Source organism: Corvus brachyrhynchos, unplaced genomic scaffold (genome assembly GCF_000691975.1).
Source record: "Corvus brachyrhynchos isolate BGI_N302 unplaced genomic scaffold, ASM69197v1 scaffold710, whole genome shotgun sequence".
Taxonomy (NCBI): Eukaryota; Metazoa; Chordata; class Aves; order Passeriformes; family Corvidae; genus Corvus; species Corvus brachyrhynchos.
The window spans coordinates 280,439-305,586 of record NW_008236029.1 but is presented as its reverse complement, the minus strand read 5'-3'; the positions used below and the strand labels follow the sequence as shown (position 1 = coordinate 305,586).

Here is a 25,148-nt window from a genome sequence, read left to right as displayed (position 1 = left end):
CTGTAGCAACATATACTTCAGTTGCCCTTTCAATAGACACATGTGAACAGGCAGCAAACAAGACCATGGCAAGATAACAGGTCACTCCCAGGTTTATGTCAAAACTGAGCTTAAAAATAGTACAAGGCAAGTTAATACTTCTGAGTGTCCAGATAGTTAAGATTATCAAGAAATATGTACTTAGGGTACTACCTATATTAAATGTAAGAGGGTATTTTTAAGAGTTATTGAGCATCTTAAAAAATGCAACTATTTTAAGTATGGTATAGAGTTACATATCAAGTAAACAGCTTTACACTCTCTTGGTTAAAGAAGCCCACTTCCCTGCAGCTAGACAGTCAAGGCAGTCTGCAAATTTTTGTGCTTTATGAGCTGTGACAGGTAAAGGTGGCATGATTTTTTTGTTATCCTTTTTGGTTTTCAAGAGAATTTATGTTTTTCTGATGACAGTATAAAAAATAGGCAACAGAGAGAACAGAAAAAAGATTGCTCAGAATGCCCTTTAAAGTTGATTTTAAATGCCTGCTGCACAAAACACCACTGAATAGAGCTCACCAATCAAAATTCATTCTTTATTCCAAAAAAGGCTATATCTACAGGTGAATATACAGTCCCTCCCCCAGCCAAAAAGGAAAAAAAATATACTCCTAGTCCTATGAAAATATATACAAATCTTAAATTAGTCTAAATCATCTGTTAGAACAAGAAGTTTGAGAAGCAAGTGAAAAATGCTAAACAATAAAAATTTACACCTAAGACTGTCAAAGCTGCACTTTCTTATTGTGTATGCCAGTCAAATTATTGAATACATCTATTACTGTTTCCATAGTAGGGAAGTGGCAGAGGAAACAGTGTGGTACCTCTTCCTATACACTGATCTTTATAAGAAACTACTGGAGGAAATTAGAATCCATGTATATAGAAGACAATTTGTCCTGTATCATATATAGGGTGTGAGAACTAAAGCAAGCTTTTTATAGGATTTTTCCAAGCCAATTTTTGATATCCTTTCCTAACAAAAAAAGAAGGAAAATGCTGGTTTGCTGATTTTGTATGGTCAACAATATGGCTACAGTTCAAATTTACCCAAAGCTTTATAAATACTGTTATGTCTTACATGCTTAATGACTCCTTAATTTTGCTGTCCACAATTTCCTTGTACAGAGCAGCTGACATCACTTCTTCCATTGGACACATGATGCCATATTCTTCACAGCCATTCTCTTGGACCAGAGGATCCATTTTATGAGGATCAAACATTATATTATTTGGCGTCACTAGCAGCACACCATTGACGGTACCCTAAAATGAGAGGAAAAAGAAGTGGTAATTTTTCCTCCTTCAAATTCCAGCTTATTCAGTTTTCAGTAGGAAAAAGGTGTTTTCCATTTTATTTTAAATAAAGCAACTTTTAATTTATATTTAAGCAACCTGTTATGTTACTAAGTCACTGCTAAACACAAGAAACTGTAACTTTTTCTGGGTAAGTGAATTAATACCACCTGCTTTCCCAAAAGGAAACAGCTTTATACCTCACAACTAATCAATAACTGCGTTTAGTCAAGTAAGAGAAACCCTTACACATTGAAGGATACACTCAACAGTTCCTTTGAGGTAAGGAGACATCCTTCCCAGATAACCACAGGGCTTAACTGGTAGGTTTGAAAGCAATTTTTGTCTAAAACTTGACTCTTAACTCTTCTCTCTCACTTTCTACTACTCAATTAAAGAGACCTTCAAAAACTGTCACTTATCCTAATTTTCTTTACACAGAAGTAACAGAGAGGCTGTATCAAGTCCTTCTAACTTAATGGACGTGTTGACTGATTGGACAAATACATTTACAGAATGAAACTAGAATAAAAAATACTTAAGATTTTTAAAGATGAAACTTTGGATGGTTTTAATCACAACGATACTGCTGCAGTACATGAATACAAGTACAGTTTAAACTTTTGACTACAAAAAACTTTAAGGTTAATAGTCATATGAATTGTAGGGTTCTTATACAATACAGCTGTAAAAACAAAGTTAAGTTACAATATGCTGAAATTTTTTTAAACAAAAAACTTAGAACCACATGCAAACATACAAAAATTGCCTGCTACAAAAATTCCTTTAAGTGTTGGGACAGTAGAGATCAAGCTAAAATTATGAACTGGAAAAAATCTAGCTTTAAGTAGAATGACAGGAATACTTCAGTTACAGATCTTGGCTCCTTAAAGACTTTAAAAATCCAGACAGACATTTAAAGCTTTTGTGCAAGAACCAGAAAAGGGTCACTTCATGTGCTGTTGAAGGAATTAAATACTTATCTTACTGATAAAACATTCACAACTATTATAAACAGTGTGTATTGTTTTCAGTTTCAAGAAGAGATTAGCACAGCACAAAACACAGCTACAGTTCTTCCAAACTCAAGAAATTTGTTCCCAGGTGATGGTTGATGACCTTCACAGTAGGAAAACAAAGATGCCAAGCAGTAAACAGAAAAGTGCAAGTTAAAAAAACCCAAACCAAAAAAACCCCTAGTATTAAGGTCTACAACAATGACCAATGCTATCTCTACTAGGGAAAAATGAAAACAGCTCTCAAAAGCAGCTCAAGCATCTGTACTTGAGTCTCTTAGTTGTTCAGTGCTTAGTCAGATTTTATATATATCTTTTAGAGTGCAACACATATGTTGAAGACTTTGAAGTCAGCAGAATACATTTACATAACTCTAAGGTGTTTAAAGTACTGAAAAAAGACTGTCACTAGCCTTTCTTTCCCAGCACAGTATTGTGGAAATAGACTTTCAAGGTGCAAAAAGCACCTCCAAGAGGACAACTGTCAAGAGAAGTCTACATTTTGTTTTATCTACTGTAGTCTAGAAAACAAATTCAATGTGGCTGCAGAAGTCAATGAATCTACTCAGAAGAATGACTGCTTTTCTCTTTAAACATATATAACTTCTGTAAATTCAGTGCATAATTAAAACAAAAAAGCAGCAGCTTTTCTACACCTGAGCTCTTTCATTAATGGTCATGAAAATGGAATTTTATTAATACTCTCTAGATCTGACTCGGACAATGTCATAGTCTGGATGGCAGTTGGATTAGATGATCATTATAGGACCCTTCCAATGAAAGTATTCTGCTCTATTCTTTCACTGCCCATATACTGCATGTGGATCTTCAGAACAGTCAGGCTGAAGAGAAAATGGTAAGGCTGTATGACTGCTCTATCTGAAGGATTTAAGTGTTTAACACCAGCTTCCAAAATTATGTATTACTCAGCAGAAAAAACCAGTAATGGAGTTCATTAGAGTTCTTCATTTCCAGAGTAATACTGTCTTCATTTGTTCGCTATTTCATGAACCTTCCTTGATAAATTAAGTACACAAAAAGTGCTAAAGCCTTTGACACAATAAAGAGATGATATTTTTCTGTCAAGGGGTGTGCTGTCCCAACTGACATATCATTTGTGTCAACAAACTCCAGTGCTTTACAACTTGCTTTCAAGAGCACAGACAAGACTCCTTCAGCTGACAGTACAGGCCAAAATTGATTAAAGAAAAAAAGCTTCCTATGTTTGACATTGCTTATCTGAATACTAGAGTCACATCATCAGAATAACATCTATGAAGAACCACTTGCACATCAACCACTCATTTCAGTTGTCTTGCTTCAGACTCAAGTTTTAGCAGTACAGAAAATACCAACTTACTCCTCCCAAACCTCAGAGGCCAAGCTTGTTAGTATCTTAAGAAAACACCACCATATCAAAGACAAAAGTCTGTGTGTGTGCAAGGCTACTCACTACATAAGAGAAGCAAGTTTAAGAGACTTTTTATTGTAAATGGAAAGTTCCTAGAGAAGGCTGACAATGATCTATCCAACGGCAAAGAATCCCAAACCTGTACATTGATATGGCCTTAGCACATATGGAACATCCTAAAGCCTACCTCTGCAGCCTCAAACAAAGATACAGCTAGAAATAATACAGGCTTTTATCTCGGCCTTAAAAGAAACCCTCAACACCAATAGGTAGACATTCAACATGAAAATGAATTGGAAAGTGTATTTCCATGTAAAATTTACTACAGCAATAGAAATTGAGAATTAAACACTCAGAACTATCAGTCTTTTATCTGTATTTGACCAAGCAGCTGATCAAACACTTCACTTGCAATTGCTATAAGGAACTGAAAGATTATAGAGGTATCTTGAAAACAATGGATTTATAGCACATTAACAAGAGATGACCTATTTTATTCTTATCTATTTGAAAAACATAATGCAATACTTCTGCCTCAAGTTACTAGACATGGTCCACAGTTACTACCTGAACACTTCAGGATACTTTTCTAGAGAAGAACTGTTGCTCCAAATTAATATAAATTAAATTCTTAATTATATTAATTAATACACTCATTACCATTAGCATTTCTGCCATTTTTCATTATTACCTCCAAGGATCACTGAATGTTAACCCAGACAGCTAAGTAATACACAGGTAAGAGCCAGATAAAGAAACATTTTGTTTGGCTGCAAATTTTAATTACTCTTTTTCAGACATGCCAATGTTTCTAACACTTTCTCTTACAATTTCCGTGATTCTTACAAGACAAATACCTTCTCTCTTCACTATCTTCTAACTTGTTTGCAGAAGCAAAAGCTTCCTTTAAACCTATTACTCAATAGATGTTGTTTCTAGCACAGACAGAAACCAAGTGCTATTGATTCTGTGAGGAAAAAAGGATAACATCAGAACAAAACATACAAGTAGGAGCATACAACCCTTTAGCCAGCTGGTTAAGAGCTGCTCATTACATTATGCTGATCTTCCCTGAGCGATGGAAACTGCAGCAGCTCCAGCCTTTGAGAGCTAACACCACAGCCTTGCATTAAGTCAAGATAAAAATTGCATCTACTCTTTAAAGGAAATACCTGATACTTCATTTCCTTGTTGGCTTGTCATTATGGATCAGACAGATTTCTGTGTTATTATTCCTAAAATACGTAACTCTAGAACTATTGTCAGAATACACAATGATGGACTCCTGAGCACTTTGGTACCATGCACTCATTTAAGGTTCTAAAACAACTTTTCTGGTTACTCATACACATATGTGCACTATGGCAGCAGATGTCACAGATGTCCCATAAAATACCCCAGAATGGGTAACAACAGTGACACCAGAAAAAACTCTACAGCATCTCTGTATCAATAATGTTGCTGGCAGGACCAGGGCAGTGATTGTCACTCTGTACTCAGCACTGGTGAGGCCACATGTAAAACCCTGTGTTCAGTTCTGGGTCCCTCAGTTCAGGAAGGACATTGAGGTGCTGGAGCAAGTCCACAAAAGGCCAATTGAACTGGTGAACAGTCTATGAGCAGCAGCAGAGGGAGCTGGGCTTGTTCAGCCTGGAGAAGAGGAAGCTCAGGGGGGACCTGATTACTCTCTACAACTACCTGAGAAGAGGTTGTAGCCAGGTGGGCATTGGCTTCTTCTCCCAGGTGATCAAGGACAGGACAAGAGGAAAGGGCCTTAAGGTGAGCCAGAGGAGGTTTAGGCTGGGCATCAGGCAGAATTTCTTCACAGAAAGAAAGGATTGTTAAGCATTGGAACGGGCTGCCCAGGGAGGTGGTAGAGTCACCATCCCTGGAGGTGTTCAAGAAGTGACTGGACATGGCACTTCGCGACATGGTCTAATTGGTAAGCTGGTGATAGGGGAAAGGTTGAACTTGATCTTAAAAGGTGTTTTCTAACCGAAATGAGTCTAATGGTGTTCTTGGTAAGCTACTACCAACAAACTAATCTCCCCTGCTATCTTACAAGCACCAAAGATGACTGAGAGCCTAGTCTGCTCCCCATATATAATCTCCTTGGTTCCTTGTTTTTGGAGCAGGTAGAAAGTTCCAAAGCTCTCTCTCTGACCTGCTTGAGCTACTGAAAATATTTTCAGTGTGAATATATTCTTCAAAGTGAAGAATATCATGGGGGCTTTCTTATGAAAAACAAATTCATGCCCTTGTCTACCAGTATTAAGACAAGAAGATGAACCCAGCTTCTCCTTTGTATACTGTCATGTTGGGTCTTCAGCCCAGACCCCTTTAATATAAATCAAATACTCGCTTAAAATTTTAGAAACAGCTCTTTGACTTTCTTGTAGCTATTTTGAAAATTTGAATTTGTATAAAATAATTGCTTGTACTAACAATGTTGTTAGAGAGATCAGAGCACAAGCTCAAGTAAAAACACTGGACAATAGCATGCACACTATCAACGTGACTCTGGCATACTGACGTTTTCTCTAATCACTTAATTTTCTAATCCTCGGGAAAAAAATAATTTAAAAAAATGAACATCTATAAACAGCTCGATTGTTTATACAGAACCTTGGGAAATAGTTTTTTAGGACATCCTCCACAAAAGAACCAGTCACTTGTTTCTCTTGGACTCCACTTACTAACAAGTTGTTGAGAGAAAAAATACTAAAAATACTCTCTATGAAACAGAGATACAAATTAGACTCTGCCGGTAGCTACTAAGTAGTTCAACATGATACTGTTACAGGAAGTTCTGGTTCTGGAAAAAATAGCACTTGCAGAAGTCAAGTTTCCTGTACGTAAAAAATTTTAAAGACACGAAGTAAAATTCTGTTCAGGTGAAGTTCAGATTTAAGATCCTCAAAGAGAAATGCTATGACACTATTACTGAAAACCATGTGGACAGTCTAGGTTATTAAAAAAAATAGACCCCTTGATTCTTAAAGTTGGTCCAGAAAATATTAATCCAGATAAGTAAAAACATACATATTGAAAGCAGATTAAACTGCACATGCAGATATTCAGTTCTGAATCAGTTTTGTCTTCTTACCATTAAAATTCCTTAGACTTCACAAAATGGAAGCTCTAACGCCCATGCAATACCTGAGATGGAAATCTAAACAATATAAATGAACATTATAAATGAACATTATAAATGGAGGTTTAGAGCCAACCTATCACACTGGTGAGTCCACACATTAAGATTAAGCAGTTCAGTAAAACACTTCTAAGAAAGTTTGAAAGGACTCCTAACAAGAAGTTTTCAAAGATAAGTTCTCTAAATAAATAATTCCATTACATTCTTGAACACACAAGGTTGAATAAAAACTGTAATTGATGATTTATGAAGCTTTTATCATGAAAGTAACATTTATTTTATTCTTTTTTTCTTGCATAAGTTTTGAACCTTGTCAATGTCCTCCTTTTCACTTAATGTAAATGTGTGCTTGTCCAGGAAGTCACAGTTGTGACTAAACCCAACTCCAACCACATACAGAATAAACAGTCTTAAAAAGTGAGAAATAAAACAGTCTTACCTTAAGGAAAGCCCTTTTGCATAGACACACTGAAAAACAGGCTTTCACTACATTTCAGTTTACAAGCAGCAGTCACAGTGATGACAGACTTCACAGCTGAAGCCCTAAAGAATGGTTAACTATGAGCTTCAAAAATCACTTCCAGAGTAGGAAGCAGAGGATGAATCTTTTAAGCTTCCTCCAGAAAACTTTTTAAAGTTTATCATCCTGCATCATCACAAAATGTATCAAGGAGAGGCAAGACAACATTCAAGAGGACATTCCTACCATATGTGGCACAAAGACTAAATTACATGCTAAACTTACAAGATCTGGCACTCAAATCTGAGCAAGTCAGTATTCATTTTTCTCCCACCCACCTCCCCAAGTATGGAGAGATACTGCAATAGGTTATACAACCTTTTAGAAACAGAATTCACCCTGAAGCTCTTAGAAAATAGGCTGTAATGCTGCAAGTCAAAGACAGATGCTGTTAATACTCCCTGTAATATTCCGAGGGGAAATTACAGCACATAAATAATATGCTGTAAATTTTAACCCCAGATTTTTTCCAGTACCTCCAAGTTCTAACAAAGGCTCACAGGTCTCAATTCCTCTGCATAGCGGCACTTAAAACTGGTCAGTAAGGAGGTGCCTAGCATCAGCCTAAAAAAGTCGGCTACAGACAGAATGTAACGAGTGAAGAAAATTAACTGCAAAGTAGAACAAAGTAACAAACAAAGCTGTTCCAGTACTTGCCTCACCAACTTCTAACACAGCCTTTGTCAATACACATGTATTGTCAAAAGGCTTCAAGCTTGGACACACATGGACCTGCAATCCTTTCCCTGTCAGCCAAAAAAAATTGCAGTTTTAGGAGATTCTTATTAATCCGTTTATCATTAGTGTACTTTATCTGCAAACCTATTGCTGAACAACACAGAAACAGTGGTATTTCTGTATACATACCCAAACTTCAGACAAAGGAAGAAGTATTACAAGTACTTTGAATTTTGTTGCATTCATTCAGCTTGAGCAAAGGCATTTTTCATAGATTAAGTGTCTAACAGTAATTTTTCTGTGAGGTAGGGGAGCGATACATTTTGATTTTTTCTGAAGTATTCTGAGGTAAAGTGTTTTAACATTAACTCAGTCCCTAGAAGTCTGTTCAAGACTTGTGCACCTATGAGCTGAACAGAGGTTAATTAAGTGCCACTAACTTGGAAGCATTTTGTGTAATTATGCTATTGAGAGAACTGTAGCAGCTTCAAAGGAAAAAAACAAAATCAAGGTTTCTACCATACCACACCACACCAAATGGAGAACAATACACAACGTGTTTGTAGAACCAGAGGTTTATTCTGCTTGCCCTGTTCTGCTTTAAAAAGAAAAATAAAAAAGGAAGCAAAGCTACACAACATATTTCCTAGTATAGTTTAAGGCATGTTTTTCCCCACTGTAAGTAAAGAAAATTACTTATGAGAGATACTAATATACAGAACAAACAGACCTCATGCCCTCAACATACAAGAATTATGTAACAGTCTGGCATTGGGGAAGTTTGTCACTTATCAACTGCTTGCATCATGTCCTGAACAAGTGGCCTGGAGAATCCAAAGGAAACTGTGTGTAAAAAAGTAAGTGTATTTATACAGACTTTAGTGTATTTATACAGACTACAGATTTATATGCATGTGAGTTGATTCATCTAGTCATCCTTGACTGAAGTCTACTAGATGTTTATACTTTAAACGTGCTTTATTATTACATCCTATACAGTAACAGTAAAACATGAATGTTTCAGTACCTTGCCATTAGTGATGTACTTGCAATTAATTTTTAGAAATTTCTCTGTAAATGCCTCCTCCTCTTCGGAGGTGGATGATACCACTCTTGAAGGACGAACACATGCTGGTGAAACAGCAGACTCCTTCTGTTGGACTCCATCTGAATCCTGAAAGGAAATATAAACAAAGAAGAACTTAGCAACTTGCCTCCTTCAATATTCATTTCTGGAGATTTTCTGCTGTGCAATTTGACCAGTCAGGTCACTGACGGGCAGATTATAAAAGAACTGCCCCAATAGGGACCCTCAAGGATTTGAAACTGACCACTACCACAACAAACAGTGTTCAAGGCCAGGCTGGATAGGAGTCTGAGTAACCTGGTCTAGTGGAAGGTGTCTCTGCCTATGGCAGGGGGGGTGGAACTGGATGATCTTTAGGGTTCCTTCCAACCCAAGCTATTCTATGATTCTACAAAAGATTTTTAAAAAGTTACATACACAAATGCTGAATAAGTTTGAACACAATGATCCTGGCAATTTTCTGGCCCATGTTCTACTCTATCCATTCAGTTCACATTTTTCCAGTATTTTAACAAGGCTGCTTTGGGACAGTGTTAAGGGCCTGGCTCTAGTCACAGTAAGAAACATGCATTGCTCTTCCCTCATCTGCTGAGCCTGTCATCTCATCACAGAAAGACATCAGTTTTGTCAGGTATGACATAGCCTTGGTAAATTCTCTCTGGCTGCTTCCAACCACCTTTGTCATTCACATGCCTGAATTTAACTTTCAGAGGATTTCCTTCATGACCTCCCTGGGAAGATAATAGAAAGAGTAATCTACCTCACTGTCTATCAGTATATCCAACTAAGTAGTGAACATGGAACCCCTACCAGGGGACAGGACAGACAGCAAAAAAAAAAATTTGTCTTTAAATTAAACATAAACAAACAGTAGACAGACTCCACCAAAGCCTATTTTACAGGCAAAGAAACCCTGCTTTGGAGCTTTACCCACACCTAAAGACTTCCATTTCATACATAACTGCTATTTTTAGTTACTAATAAAATATTACTATTCTTAAAAAACATGAATGCCCATGTTCCCTTTGGTTTTCTGTTTTCCTGTTCATTTTCATTCAGTAGTACTAATTGCAGATAAATGTCTTTAATCATATCCAGGAACATTATGCACAATTGCTTTCAGTTCATCATCTCTCTGGCACTACTTTAGCCTTTGCCTTCTTTCAACTTTCATTACAGATCAACCAAAAAACCATAACAATATACAGAACACTGAACTGAATTTTGCTGAAAAAGCTAATTAAGGTATAATTAGGAAACAAACCTCCTGAAAATTAGTTCTCCTTCTACATATGCCTTCCTACTGAAAACTACATGGTCACCCTTGTGACACAGCTTAGCAAGTGGCTCTGGAAGTGCTCAGCTGATATCCAAGCCCACTGTGAATAAGCCAGCTACTTCTCATCACATTGCCACATGACAGTCTCAGATCCCAGTGTGGCCTGGGAAAGGGAGGGGTGGGAGGGATGCACCACCACAATGGTAGGCTTTCCAATTGAATGATGATGCCCTTGCCATTACATACTATTTTGAAGTGGAATTTAAGCTTTATAGGATCTTCTCAAATATGTGCCTAAGACTGGTGAATGAAGAAATCTTTCAAAAACCCAGCAGCATCAGAAAAGCTTCAAAATCTAAGATATAGTTCTTACGTACACACTGATAGCAACAAAATTATTGAAATACACACTGAAATCTTAGCTTAAGTATAGCAAAATTTAAAAAACCCCCAAAAACATAAAAACAAAAGCCTACCAAAAACTCCCCAACTTTAACAAGGTTATGCAGGTCTTATATCTGCCACATGCTAGTTTGCATCTAGCCACATGATTGTGTTAAGCTACTCCAATGTTCAATAAAACAGAAAAACAAGAACAAAACACATCAGTGTATTTTTGACTGAACAGGCATTCAGATATTTTTTAGTCTTATTAAATTTGTAACAAGAAATCACTGACTTAAATGACCAGAGCAGAGAGAAAACTGCTTTACATTATATAAGCAGAGGAACACATCTTTACCTTGACACATGCTTAAATTTAAACTGCAAATCTGAAGTCAAAATTGGAGGACGGTCAAAGAAGACATACATCAAGAGAACATTAGAAAATGTATACTAGTATTTCTCCCCTTCATAATGATAGCAATCAGCAAAAAGAAAAACACGAAAGACAGGTGCTATGGTGAAGAACAAAGCCCTCTAGCCTTAACTGCTCACACAGAAGTTGAGCACCTTTTGTGTTGCTGGAGAGACTGAAAACAAAACGAAATGCACACAGTCCACACTGACAAGTACAACTTATTTCTGTTCCTTGATTTTTTCTGACAAATATTTCTTCCTTCCTTAGATGTACCTTGAAAGGCCTCAGAAACAAAATAAACACTATTATATATGCTCCCATTGCTCATTTAACTTTCCCTGAAGCATTTAAGAACTACTTGTCATGATCCACAACATGTAACAAGATGCACAATATAGTTATGTAATAATAAAGTGTCAGTTAAATGAAATCTTACACTCCAATTGTTGTTAGCACTGGATTGATTACACTAAATGAAAAAAATCTTTTGCAGAAGAGGTTTTTAACTTTAAGCATTTACTTTGTTTCTTCTACACTTGCAATGAGCTATGAACATACAGTTAATAAAAATTTTTCAAACAAATTACAGGTATGGTTACACTATTAAGTCTCTTTATCTAGTATACGCTAACAGATACACAAAATACTTGACAAAAGCAAGAATAAGGTATTTTTCTGGCATGGAATCTGTAGGAAAAGCTGGATTTCTAATAGTAAACCTGGTATTTTCCCTTGAGTAACTTCTCACAGCTATGTTACATGGGCAGGTCTTTCTGAGACGGATATAGATACAAGATACATGATACAAGAATGTATTCTTGCAGGCGAGTCTATTTACTGTGCTACACCACCCCCAGTTTGCCAACAAACATAAAAGAAATTATTCAGTACAAATGACAGCAGACATAACAACTGGCACACTAGGACAGAGAAAAGGCATCACAGCAAAACCAAACAGTAATTTTCAGTAGAAGGGCCATCATAGACTTTGTAATGCAGCTTGGGAACCTGTTCAGCAATAAAGCAAAACCTTTCTATTTAAACTTGTTGGGACCAAGTCACGTAAGCAAATAAATAAATGCTTTAAGTCTCAAACCTTCCTAAACTTTGAGCACACAGAGTCCTGGAATAGATGTTTGACAGCTTGACTGACTACTATCAAAATATGCTACCAAGAAAATCTGTTATTTGAGAGAAAAAGATAATAACTGGGAAAAGAACAGTGGTGATGTATGCAGAAGCATCCAGATAAGGTCATAGTTGCAAAAACTTCAGAGAAGCTCAGGCTCAAATACTGAATCTTCCTGGTTGGATGGCTCCCTATGGAATGCTGTCAACAGCAAACCAGTGTTCCTGGAAAGACATTCTTCTACAAAGCCAGCTCCTACCCAAAAACCTACATTTGAGCTGAATTACAGCACAGCTTTGATGGCTAAACATTTTTAGCATTTTGAAAGTCAACAAAGGTAGAACTACTGAGTAGAAGTCAGCTAAAATTAATTCTGTATTAGCCCTTCACAGAAACCTTTTTTTTTTTTTTTACTTTATTTTGTGAAATTAAACTAGAGAACCCTCTCCCACACCTCTACAGCAAGCAGGGCAGGCGGGGGGTACCTAAGCACCCCTGCCAATACATCATTTTGAGAAAAACTATCAGTAAGATTAGGGACAAATGTTTAACAAGCTCTGAAATGTAACAAATACAGAAACACAACAGAAACTAATTAAGATTCCAGTGTGCAATGACAGTATTTTGCTACAAGTAATTTGCCTTCAAATCAGTTTTCACATAGAAAACTGTCATTTAAAAAGATTAAATATTGTATTTACTTTTAAAAAGGATCTATTTTACTTTCAGCTCCAAGTGTTGTCAAGTACTTTCTCCCCAAAACAAAAGGATAGTTTAAGAAGAAAGCATAGCATCTGTAACATTTATCTTGTAAGGGAAAATTAATTTCAAGGACAATAGGTATACCTACATTTACTGTAGCCTTGTCAAGCTCTGCTTCGGAGGATGTAGGTGATAGGGGACTTACAGGACTTAGAGAGGGGGAGCTGTCCACACTAGAAATGTAGTCTGGGTCAGGAACATACAAAATCTATAAAGAAGATATAATGTAGTTAGAAGTCAGTAATGCTTTCAGATTTACTTTAGATTTCCCACCAATTCAGGTATATTCACTGCACTTTCTCAAAATAAACTACACAAAACCATTCCTGCAATAGGAATTGCTTTTAACAGAATTATGATTTAAGGGGGAAAACCAATACTATGCAAAGTACTTGAAGTTTTAGCATTTCAAGTTTTTAAATGCTATATTGATATAATTTTGATTTTCAGTCAAAATAACCAAGGAAAAGGTTCAGATAGAAAGCATTAAAAATATACAGCATGCTAGAAATAAGAGTGTCCAAGGAAGATCTGTCCAATTATTTCTCTTGCTATGACTCTTATCTGAGCAAAGAGGAAACAGACTCACTGAATATAGAAAAAAAAATTCAACTGAAGGTATTCACACCTGTAATACATTATTTCAGCCATGGTAGGCATTCAATCTACCTAGAGAAAGTTCTGCAGCAATCAGTAATGAACACAGAATTTTATCAAATAAAGTGCAAATACCAAATGGCCAATGGCTAACACCATAGTTGACCTATCACTTGTTTCCAGGCCTGGCTTTCAAGAAGTGAAAATTGAAGGCAAAAACAGGAAGAAAAAAAAAAAAAAAAAAAAGGCAATACTAATCTATAATAAATGAATGGTAATTCATATACTGCTGGTAAAGCCATCAAGTTTCCAGAGCGGAACAGAAACATTATTCAATTTATTAAAATAGAATTGCAGGTAGTAATATCCAGTCATGGAATGTTGTTTGTAAGCTGCACCCTGAATGTGTCTGCTGAACAAGAATTGGTAAACAGCCTGCTATATTTGCAAAGCAACAATTTGGCTTGTATCTAAGCGTTATTATTGTACCATTAAGTACATCTAGTTTTAGAAGTCCTCTTCAGAAGAGAGACAGGTAGCTTCCTTACATGTTTCCTTTTTAGGCAGTTATTTAATAGGCATAAGGAAGTAATAGACTAGAGAAAAAAGAAAAACTCTTTAACAAAGCCAATAGGAAAACCAGTAAGTACTTCAGCACTCTGGTAAGATTGAGAAATATAGCAAAGAGGACTTTGTTGGATAAGTAATGTAAATAGTGTAATAGTACCTGTCCAGGAACGACTGCTCTGGAGAAAAGCTTATTTAATTGAACCAGTTCATTGGGTGTTGTATCAAATTTCAAGGCAATACTGTTTAAAGTATCTCTTGATTCCACCTGTATCAATTGAGGATAAAAAAAACAAAACAAATCTGTAAGCAGTTAGTTCAAATAGTGGCCTACAAATTTTAGCATGTGTAGATTTACCAAGATTCTGATGAACTTTTATGTCTTCATTTCTTATGACTGCCCATGCCCCCCAAAAATCAAACAACAAAGCCACCCCAAAAAACATACCTACCCCCTAAATATTAGTCTATTGCAATCCCATGTAAAAACACATGCCTTCCCACTATGTTTCCAGGTGGCCAGAGTGTCAGTCACACAGCTTGAGCTGTAGGCTCAGCTACTGCACCAGAACTTCTGGTCTACAAATTCACCGCTGGTTACCACTGGGCCAATACACCATTGACTGGGTTTACAGAATGATTTATTCCCCCTCTTCAACTCCTTTTCTCCACTCTTCACCTACAGAAAAGCTGAAGAATTCTCTCCATAAATATAAACACACTCTTATTACTGAAATAAGCTTCTGTTAGACCCTGACTTTCAAGCAAAATCCATCACTGAGAAAATGCAAAAATGATGAAGCAAACCAGGTCGACTACTATGACAGCAGATGAAGCATAAGTGTTTTGAGAAAGTGATTCCCAACTAAGGAAAGGATTTTTTCAAGCTCATATTCTGACCTCCATCTCCCAAAGTGTATTTAAAATCCGCTACCAGAAGAAAGCAAAATTAAAAAAAAAAATTTGTACAGAAAGACTATTTCAGAATAAAGAACTCATAGCCTTAGGAATAATGAAGATACAAGGAAACAAACAACCAAAACGTTTACTGCATAATGGCACAAGGCTTCATAAACACTGTACCAGGAAAAAATAGACTTTATCAGTTAAGACAAGATGAAGCTATAGAAGGTAAGATACATTTCCAGCTAAGTATCAGTAGAGCTAGAGAATTCTTTTCCAGATCATTTTGTAAAGGTGCAATTGTCAACCTAGATTCACCAACAAAAAGATATAAGCATTGCCAAAGAAAAAACAATTAGATTTTTTAAGATAGGATTAGAAACTTATTACAAGACTTCTTTACACAGGAAGCCAATAAGCTAAACAAAGCAGCAAACACCTCTCTCCACTAGTATTTCCAGTATGGAAGACTGTATTGTAGTAGCTCTCAGTCATTCAGTACTGGGTGATCACAGATATACTAAGAATATTTTCATATGCCATGTTTAACTGATACTAAAGCAGAAATCAAAACAGAACTGTAACCAAACCAAATATGTACCATGTGCTTCACAGACCATAACAAAACTAATCACCAAATCAATGAACAGTAGTGTTCCCATCAGAAGCTCTACATAATACAAAAGGTTTGCTAAAACAAACCGTAAAGTGAAATTCAAAAGCTTTGCTTAAGTTTGCTCTCACATAAATATTGAAGGACAACAGTCAGCTGCTAGGTAAATATTTCTTATGAATCACTTAATGATTGAAGCAATTGAGATTTTAGACTAACTTATGATATAAAACATATTAAAAGCATTCAATTAAAAACCACAAAGATTAAGCCCTTTTTAGAGTGTGTTCACTCTTTATAGCCTTCAGAAATAAAAACATCTTGTGAGATAGCTTGGCAAGTAAAGGGTTTATCTCACTCATGATGAACACAATAGCAAGTATAAGATTCCTTTTTGTTTGGCTGTGAAGTTTGCACAGGCAAATTTCCACACTACATGGGACTTCAGGGACCAGCATAGATACCTTCTTAAAACAAAGACACTGCTCACATAATAGAGACTTCCTGAAGTATCTTCCTAGATTCAAAGGCCTCCTTTTGAATTCTCAGGCCCTCTACTATTCTAAAAAGTAGAATCTAAACAGCCAAAAGATCAAAGAACAACTTTGTAGAAAAGCACAGAACTAACAAGATTGAAATAGTGCCACCACATACCACGGATCCCCAGCTTTTCCCCTATCGATTCACTACTGTAAGAGAAGGCAAGAAATTATTCCTTCTCTCTCAGAAAATAAAGTTTCTATACATTGAGGTAGCTATTTAAATGCTATTCTGAATATTAAAAATCTAATATAAATATTTGGATATTAAATCTTCATTGAGAATACACCCATGTTTGTCAGGTGCACTTGTGTGTACCAGCAGACAGAACTTCAGCCACCACTGTCTCTGGTTCAAACTACCTTCATTTCCCTCAGATCAACAGCTGGCAGTTATTTAAAAACTTTATTTTAAGCCAAATTCTCTACTGATATTTTAATGAACTATACTGTAATTGCATTTCAACAGTCAGAATTCATTCGTTCTTCCATTAAGAATTAGACATCAAACACATATGAGTCAGAGTGCAGAGATAATTATTTTTTTATTTCAACACTAGATGTCCAAAAGCCAGAAAGCAATCAAACAATAATTTAAGAGTATTAAAATGAACTAGCAAAACCAAACAGATGGGAAGACTAAAGAAAAGAGTGAGGACAAACGGGAGCAGGTAACACAACTTTGGCACTGTACTCAAGCCTTTAGAAATACCAATTATGACTGTATTAACTAATTGTTAATAGGCCCAATTTACATAATAAGCAACATCAGTAAAGCAAATCTTTTAAGTATCATAAAGCCAACTTCAAAAATAATTAGTAAAAGACAAAAGATGAAGTAACACCACCATTATGATCTACATTTCCTATATTCCCCAAAATGCGTTAAAAGATTATGACAATGGCATGCTCAAGGAAAAGTAGCAGTCAGACAAGAAGACACCCCTGGGGTTTGAAATGGAAGAGCAAAGAAATTTAAAAGAAAAAAAAAAAAATCACCAAAAACTCCAAAGTGTGTAGTTGTCTAAATAGCATGTAAAGGCTTACGATGACAATAGATAGTGACACCAGAAGAGAACACCTAGGACACTCTATACACAGGCTGAAAACTCAGTCTTGAGGCTACAGTCTACTAAAGGCTTCTGTGACCCTCCAGAACTGATACTGGGCTCTTTCCATAACCTGGACAACATAAGCTGCATATTAAGTACTTATTCACTACTTCAAGAGAAGAGCACAGCCTTCAATCCCCAGAGAGATAAAGGGAAGTCTTACATTGGAGCCTCTAAACACTGATAAACCAGATCATCCATTTCAATTGCTCACTTATAAACATTTTCTTAAACAAAACCCAAACATATCTGTAAATAACCACATTCTTTCTTCTCCTCAAAAGGAAGAGCAGTTAGAAGGCTTTTACTGAAGTCACATGACTGCTAGGATGCTACAACCACTGGTGATCAGTGGGCCACGCTGTCTGCTCATGCTCCATTATTCACCCATAGTTGGCCCTTCTGACACCTATAGGCAGGCACCAGTTGTGTCTGTACACACAACATGGAACATAAAAGGCTGAAGGGGAAAACATATGGCTTGAGCACCAACTGTGAATTCTGAAAAAACTAACAATATCAATTTGCATCTAATATGTTGACTGACACTGAGAAAAGGATACTCTATTAAAAGCTATCTGTTCAATGTCTAAGCAATATCAGCAAAAATAAACCTCACTATCCTTTACAGGCAGCTAGGACTTACTTCCGTCAATTAGTACCATATCTACTGACATCTTCTCTCTGCTGCTACATACAGAACAGCAGGTTCAAGTTTTCATACCTTGGGAATTTTAGATTAAAATCTTAAACATTACCTGCATTTTGTCTTTACCTTTAAAGTGAAAATTTATTTTATTGTTTATTTGTTCCATAGTAATTCTGTTTTCTAAAAAAACTCTGGTGCGAAGTCTACTTCATATTAAAACCCCATAGTCTGCATCAGTGAGATGCCAACTCACTCCGAACTTCAGGAGTACAAAGACCTTCCCTCCTAAAACCATGTAGCCACTGGAAAAACTAACATATTAAATTGTTATCTAAAAAAAGGCAAAATGCACCACTAACTTCAACAATGCTGGGAGGTGAGGGGCAGTCTGGTTTCCATCTTCATTCTCTAATAGTTTTTAAAGAAGCAACACATGCAGGTATATAATTACGTATGAGTGTACACATATGTGTTGTCACTGTGACAGGAAGTAGGACTAAGTCAGAAACCAGACACAAGTGCATCTCTTCACACGGAATAAAGTCATAAATAACAATAGTAACAAATTACCACAATAGTTACCAGACCTCTCTTACAGTGAGCATAAGCTCAGTTCCTAAAGGTTAGATCTGTGCATTTTATTAAAATACATGTACACAGTATTAATCAAAAAGATCCAAAAACACGAGCTACTCAAATGCTTCGTGAGTGAAATGCACAGCAAGACCTGACAGAATACAGCATTTATGAAGCTGAAATGCACCGTGTTCTATACGTGCAACAGGCTCCCTTAGAAGGTGGACTAAGTTTAATGACAAAAAGCCATTGATTCCTGTGAATCATCTTTTTGACTCACAAGGAAGTGATGCATACTTCAGTACATATTAAGAAAGCTATTTTTAAATCTAAAACCCCACCTACTGGAACACAAAAACCTGCAGAAATACATGACAACTTGACACAAACACACCAAGTTAAAAAAAGGAAAGCTTGTTGCTTTTACTTTGCCTGGAATCTTACATACCAAAGTAAAAGCACTCACATGATGGCAAGAGCCAAATTACAGGATTTACTGAGTATGGATGCCAGTAATACAGAGCTACACCTGATCATTTTTTCCAGGTATTTCAGACCAAATGGGTTAATACAACATCAACAACAGTCACATTTACATTAACATTCAACTGCAAGAACCTAAACAGCAAGAATTTCTGTTTTGAATTTCAACTTCAAGAAGTCTTTAGCACAGGCTAGAATTATATTCAAATTCTGATAGAAGCCACACTAATTAAGTGCTTCTTGCTCCTCTACACACATACTCTGTCTCTCTCCAAATGACTATCACAGCCTTCTCAGTACTTAAGCAATATCACAGCTTGGCTTAACGTAACAGAGTTAAGTCTCCTCCACATCTCTTATTCCTGGAATAAGAGAAAACCAAAAGGTCAAGTAAAGACTTTTCATAAAGAAGTTCTCATCATTTTTATTTATCATGTCCAGCTTCAAAAGCATTCAAAGATAACTGTGGCAGACTTCCTCTATTTTAACATCAACTCTGTAAGCATTATTTATAGGCTTAATTATATTTCCAGTATAACACAAGACAGATACTTCTCACTTCTGTTTCCCTTAGTAACCACAAATGTGAAAGCTGACTGCAGCACAGTTTGAGGGTCATTTCAAGAACAGAACAGGGAAGAGAAAGGCTCCATTTTCAGATACTGGTGCAGAAACAGAGTTATACAGTAAAAGGCACAGATCTATGGCAATTATTAGGAGAATACCAGAAGGTCAGTATCAAGATACAGCTTCCCTTCCCAACTTTATTCTGTTATTTCCCCTGACAGCAACAGTTTATTAATAATGCTGAATGCAGAGAACTTGCACATAATTATATAACTATTGTTATTTATTTTTTCTAACTAGTTACCTAAAAGTAAACCAGTCAACAGTTTGATTAGCTTGGGATTTTTAAGGGAAAAAAAAAAAAAAAGGCACTTAAAGGGAAAAACAGCATAAGTACTAATAGCTAATTCCCTAATTTAATTTCTGTCAAACTAGACTATCAAATACACAGAATTCTACAATTAAAGGTAATGCACATTACAGTTTTGCTTATATTTTGTAACGCAACTTTTTAGCCTGCACTTGCTTTGCAGTAACATTCTAACAATAAAGCAGTAACTTACAGAATATTCAAGAGTCCCTCTAGGTTTTTGAAAAGACATTCGTCGCCCATCTTTCTTGTCTGGGGTCTTCTTCTGGCCAGTGTCTGAAAAAAATTGAGGCAATGCGTGTGTTAAATTCATTTTCCTCTCTCAGTACTGTCACAGGCTGCTGACTACAGCCCCGTGGGCAGACATCTAATCCACCAGTTACACAGCTTACTCCTGCTGATTCCAACAGACACCAGCTGCTAAAATAGGGACTTCATTCCTCTGCAATGCTTTAAGAATTTGACCAATACAAACAACTGATAACTGGAAATCAACTAACTGCAGAAGTACTTGCTGCTATCCAGGAAGCAATTAATGAAGACTAAATAGGACATTGACCCCATCAGGCAAGCAACATTTCTGGAATTGCTGTGTTTAAATGATCTTATACCCAGTCCGCTTCCATCTAGAATTCCTGTATGTTTGAACTAATCACTGGAGATTTTTTGTCCCTGTTGGATAAGTACAGAGTATTTAAAGATTTTTCATAAAATAAAGAGCACAGTGTTAAATTAATAATTATTCTATCTGTAGCAAACACATAGAGCTTGTAAATAAACCCTGAAGTTTCTAAAGAAATAATACAAATTAAGAACTGTTCCTTTTTATTGGGGCACTGTATTTTGATGACCTCTGTTTCACAGGCCATATAGACAACAATCTGTAACTAAAGTACATTCTACTACTTTATACTAACTGGCTTGATATTTATGATAATCACGATGCCCTGGTGTAGTTATATGGTTCAACAGAAAGCACATACATCTCTAGAAAAGTGAGGGTTTTAACATCTGCATCTATACACACACACGGATTTTTTAGATGAATCTCTTAAAAGAGTAAGTCTCCACCACATGGCCTCTGCCTTCAACAATTAAATATCTGCTATTAAGGAGCCCAAAATACTTATGTGAACGAGACATTAAGTTTTCAAGTTACAGTGGGATTAGTTATACTCCCATTTTGAAACATTCAAATTTGTTACCATAATTTACTCAAATATTTCAACCCAAATTGAATAGAAGAAAGAAACCTTATAAAATGTATTTTTAAAAAATATTTTAGCATGGCTACATTAAGAATAGAAAACTTACTGTAATCCATTTAAGCCTCATCTGAACTACTAAGGAAACATGCTATAAACCAACAGCATCTTTTAGTGTATTATTAGATTTAATTAGTATCATGACTCCAACACTGGAAAAGAGACTAGATAAGTATTGGCACAACTTTCATACACCCACTCCCAAATTTCTACATGGATAGCCAAAACTATCAGGACGTAGAGGGCAGGGAAATCACTATGTAAATTACACAGCAAGTACTGCACTGCCAAAAAAATAAGAAACAAAATGAAATTATGAAAAAAAACAAACCACATGAAGAAAGCTACCTCAGAATTATCTTACATTTTCTATATAGGACAAACTGCACAGGACAACAAAGTAGTGATTTCTAGCAGATCCAACATAAATAATCTCCTGTGATATTCTTTATATATATAAAAGAAGGAAATAAACTTTAGCCTAATTCATCCTTTTTTATATATTGAAAAAAGCCTGAGAAAGTATGTGCCCATACCTAAAATCGATCTATAGATGGTAATTATTAAGTTTTTATACCTATGAATGACATTCAAGACTGAGCCTAAAAAGTTTCTAGCAATTCTAAAAACCTATACACTAACTCTGCATGCTGCTATCTTCATTCAATACATGAAAAAGTATTTCTTCTCCTATTTACTAATAGCAGTTTTAAGAAATTAGCTGAAAGAAACATTCATTTCTAATTATATTCATAGTTTTTAAACATACTACAAACGTCTCTGAGGGAAATGAAGCCAACTCAGTAACAAATAAAATACATTAGAAGTTTATGTGTAGGCTTAGCAGCAGACAACATTCCCCTGTCGAAGTCAAATATTTTGTTACCAGAGTTTTTACCAGACCTTGCAGCACAACAGGTGCCTCCTCAGCAAGCTACAGAAAAATAACAGCTGCTTGACTGTAGCTGTTCCAGTTTTTTCAACCCTAATCAAAGCTTTGCCAAGAGCCTAATCATTTTCTTTAAAGAACAGTCTGGGTCAAATAATCCTAAGAAAAAGTCCAAGGATGCAACTGAAAATAGAGTGATCTCATCCAGGCTCCCTCACATGCCATAATCTATAAATGGAGAGCCCTTACTGCAGAACAAGTTGTCTTCTTCCCCTCCTCCCCACCATTAGATGGAAGTAGAGAAGCCCCATACTACAAATATGTATACACACACTTCAATTGTATATAGCCCAATGCACTTTGTGGGGTTTTTTTCCTCAACCCAAATTTAAGTTTCCTTTTCCTTCTTACTAGTTCAAGTGTCTGAAGAGCTTGCAGACAGGTGCCACTCAAGAGGCCAAGATAAATTATTGTCTCCCTTTCCAGTAACTGAGCATCAGAATGAACTCTTGGACAAATAACCACTTGTGTTCCTTATGCCAGAAATAAAAATGGAAAATGATTTCTTCTTCACAGCAGAAGAACCTGCTGCTTTAGATTAAGAATCACAGAATAATCATAAAATATCCTGAGTTGGAAGGGACTCACAAGGATCACTGCATTCAGCTCCTGGCCGTGCCCAGGAGAACCCTAAGAATCATATCATGTGCCTGAAAGCATTGCCCAAACTCTCGCAGTCTTGGTACTGCAACCACTTTCCTGGGAACACTGTTCCAGTGCCCAGTCATTCTCTGCTTGAGGAAGCTTCTCTTAATATCCAACCTAAACATCCCTTGACACGGCTTCATGCTATTCCCTCAGGTCCTGTCACTGGTCAGAGGGAAGAGACCACTACTAGCCCCTCTGCTTCCCTTCTTGAGGAAGCTGTAGACCACTGGGAGGTCTCCCCTCAGTCTCCTCTTCTGCAAGCTGGACAGACCAAGTGACCTCAGCTACTCTCGTATGGTTTCCATTCTAGGCCCTTCACCATCTTCAGAGATTTGAGAGAGCTCTGGTAATTACAGGAAAGTAAGATCAAACAGAGGGTAGGGGTGGGGAAGGCAGGTCCTTGTTGAAGGTACCTTGCAGGAAAGCAGATGACAGGAGAACTCCTACCACAAGTTTTCCAGGAACTTACTGTCTGCAGTTAGGGATTTTTGATGTCCTCCCCTCCCATACCTAAGACAGTAAATCCTACTCTTCCCATCAGTGCCCACTTCCATTCCTTCAGTCTGAAAGCATTCTCTCCCCCTCACTATATGGGTATAGGATTCAAGTGTTTCATAACCTGACACGATGTAAGTCTCCTGAGTCAACAAGAGATGGATGCAGGCAACACTGAGCTCTGTGTGTGCTGACTAGCCAGCTGGCCAAGCTACCAAAATCCACACCTCTGCCCACAGCCCAAGTGCTTAAAGCTGTCTGCTCATACAGAACACATCAATTTTGACATAACCTCTCAGAAACAAAACTAGGATGTATTTCAACTGTGAAAATAGGTCAGAGTAGTAGAAACACGAATTCAACCTCCCTGATGACATATTACAAAGCCTCTATCTCTCACTAAACGAGCAGGCTATTCATTTTTGAGGGCAAAGTAAATGCATCTTTCAGCCATTTCAGTGCCCCTAGTATTCTAGGAAGCACATGAAAGCAGAAACAACTACCAGCATAGAATGCAGTGGTCTGAAAAGTCCTCAGACCCAACAAGAGTCAGTCTGACACTATCATTTTACTTATGTTCCAGGTAACTGTTGCACAGGAACTCATCTTGCCAGGTTACACACAACCATTACTTCATCTGCCAGCAGCAAGCCAGTGAGACTAACAGAAGCTGATGCTCTCAGACCACACCAAGAAAAACCTGACACCACTAACCACACTACACACAACCCCAAGAGTCAAGTAACTTGTTTAACAAGGGGATCTGTGGTGCTATGTTATCAGAGCTCTTAGCTGTGCTGCTTTAGACAGAAAGATTTGTTTTAACATCAGGATTCATGCTTTAATTCTCAACTACCTCTTCACAGGACTGGGCCTCCACGACAGCTTGAAACACTGAAGTGAAGAAGTGCATGCCAGATCCACGAATGACAAGAAAATATTTCAGCTAGGATTTAAAAGACTAGAACTAGAAAGATGTAGAACAGTGTTCAAAATGACACCAGACCAGTATTTAGTCTGAATGCATGGGCACAGAATCTTGAGGTTGAAATGACTATCATAAGAACAATTACATATGATCATCCAACACAGAGGAGGACTTACTGTTCCAACATACTTATACAAGATAGGAAAAAGGCGTTTATGAACATTATGTTTTAGGAAGATGCAGTTTTCAACAAGGCAGCTCTGACATTTAGTCAGGGGCATTCAACTGGAAATTGAAGTCAACTGAAGTCAAATTCCCAACATCTATAGGAGGGTTTCTATAAACTGCCTCTATATGACCCTGTGCCACTGAATTTTGGTAGACTGAAAATATTCTTGCAGCAGTGCTAGCTCAAATTATTACGACAAAACTGATATTTCGCATTTCTTAGTATGCCATCTGATCTTAATTGCAGGCCTTCAATTTGCTGTTTGCTGATGCTTTTAGCACATCTTTTGGACTTCTGGCACCAAGAGCTGGTAAAGAGAACTAGGATACAAGCTAAGAACTGCCTAGGAGGATCTTCAACCTCTGCAGAGAGCAAAATGTATTCACTTTCCTTTACCCTCCTTTTCTGCACAATAAGCTTTAATCTCAAATAACTTGTAATGTTTCTCAGCTGCTATTCATTTCAATGTAACAAATACAACAAGAATC

At 36.8% G+C, this 25,148-nt stretch overlaps 1 protein-coding gene across 6 annotated transcripts in view; it reads right to left on the bottom strand.

Moving 5' to 3' along the window:
• OXR1 (oxidation resistance 1) overlaps nt 1-25,148 on the bottom strand; it is a 276,422-nt gene that overhangs the window by 44,279 nt on the left and 206,995 nt on the right. For 5 of the 6 annotated variants that reach the window (XM_017731281.1, XM_017731272.1, XM_017731278.1 and 2 more), the window contains 5 exons: nt 20,340-20,422; nt 14,495-14,602; nt 13,259-13,378; nt 9,139-9,285; nt 1,118-1,302 (listed from right to left, as the gene is read on the bottom strand). In XM_017731281.1, the coding sequence (XP_017586770.1) occupies nt 1,118-1,302; nt 9,139-9,285; nt 13,259-13,378; nt 14,495-14,602; nt 20,340-20,422 (643 nt within the window). The remainder of the gene's footprint in view (nt 1-1,117; nt 1,303-9,138; nt 9,286-13,258; nt 13,379-14,494; nt 14,603-20,339; nt 20,423-25,148) is intronic. The other variant, XM_017731289.1, reaches the window with a different exon arrangement.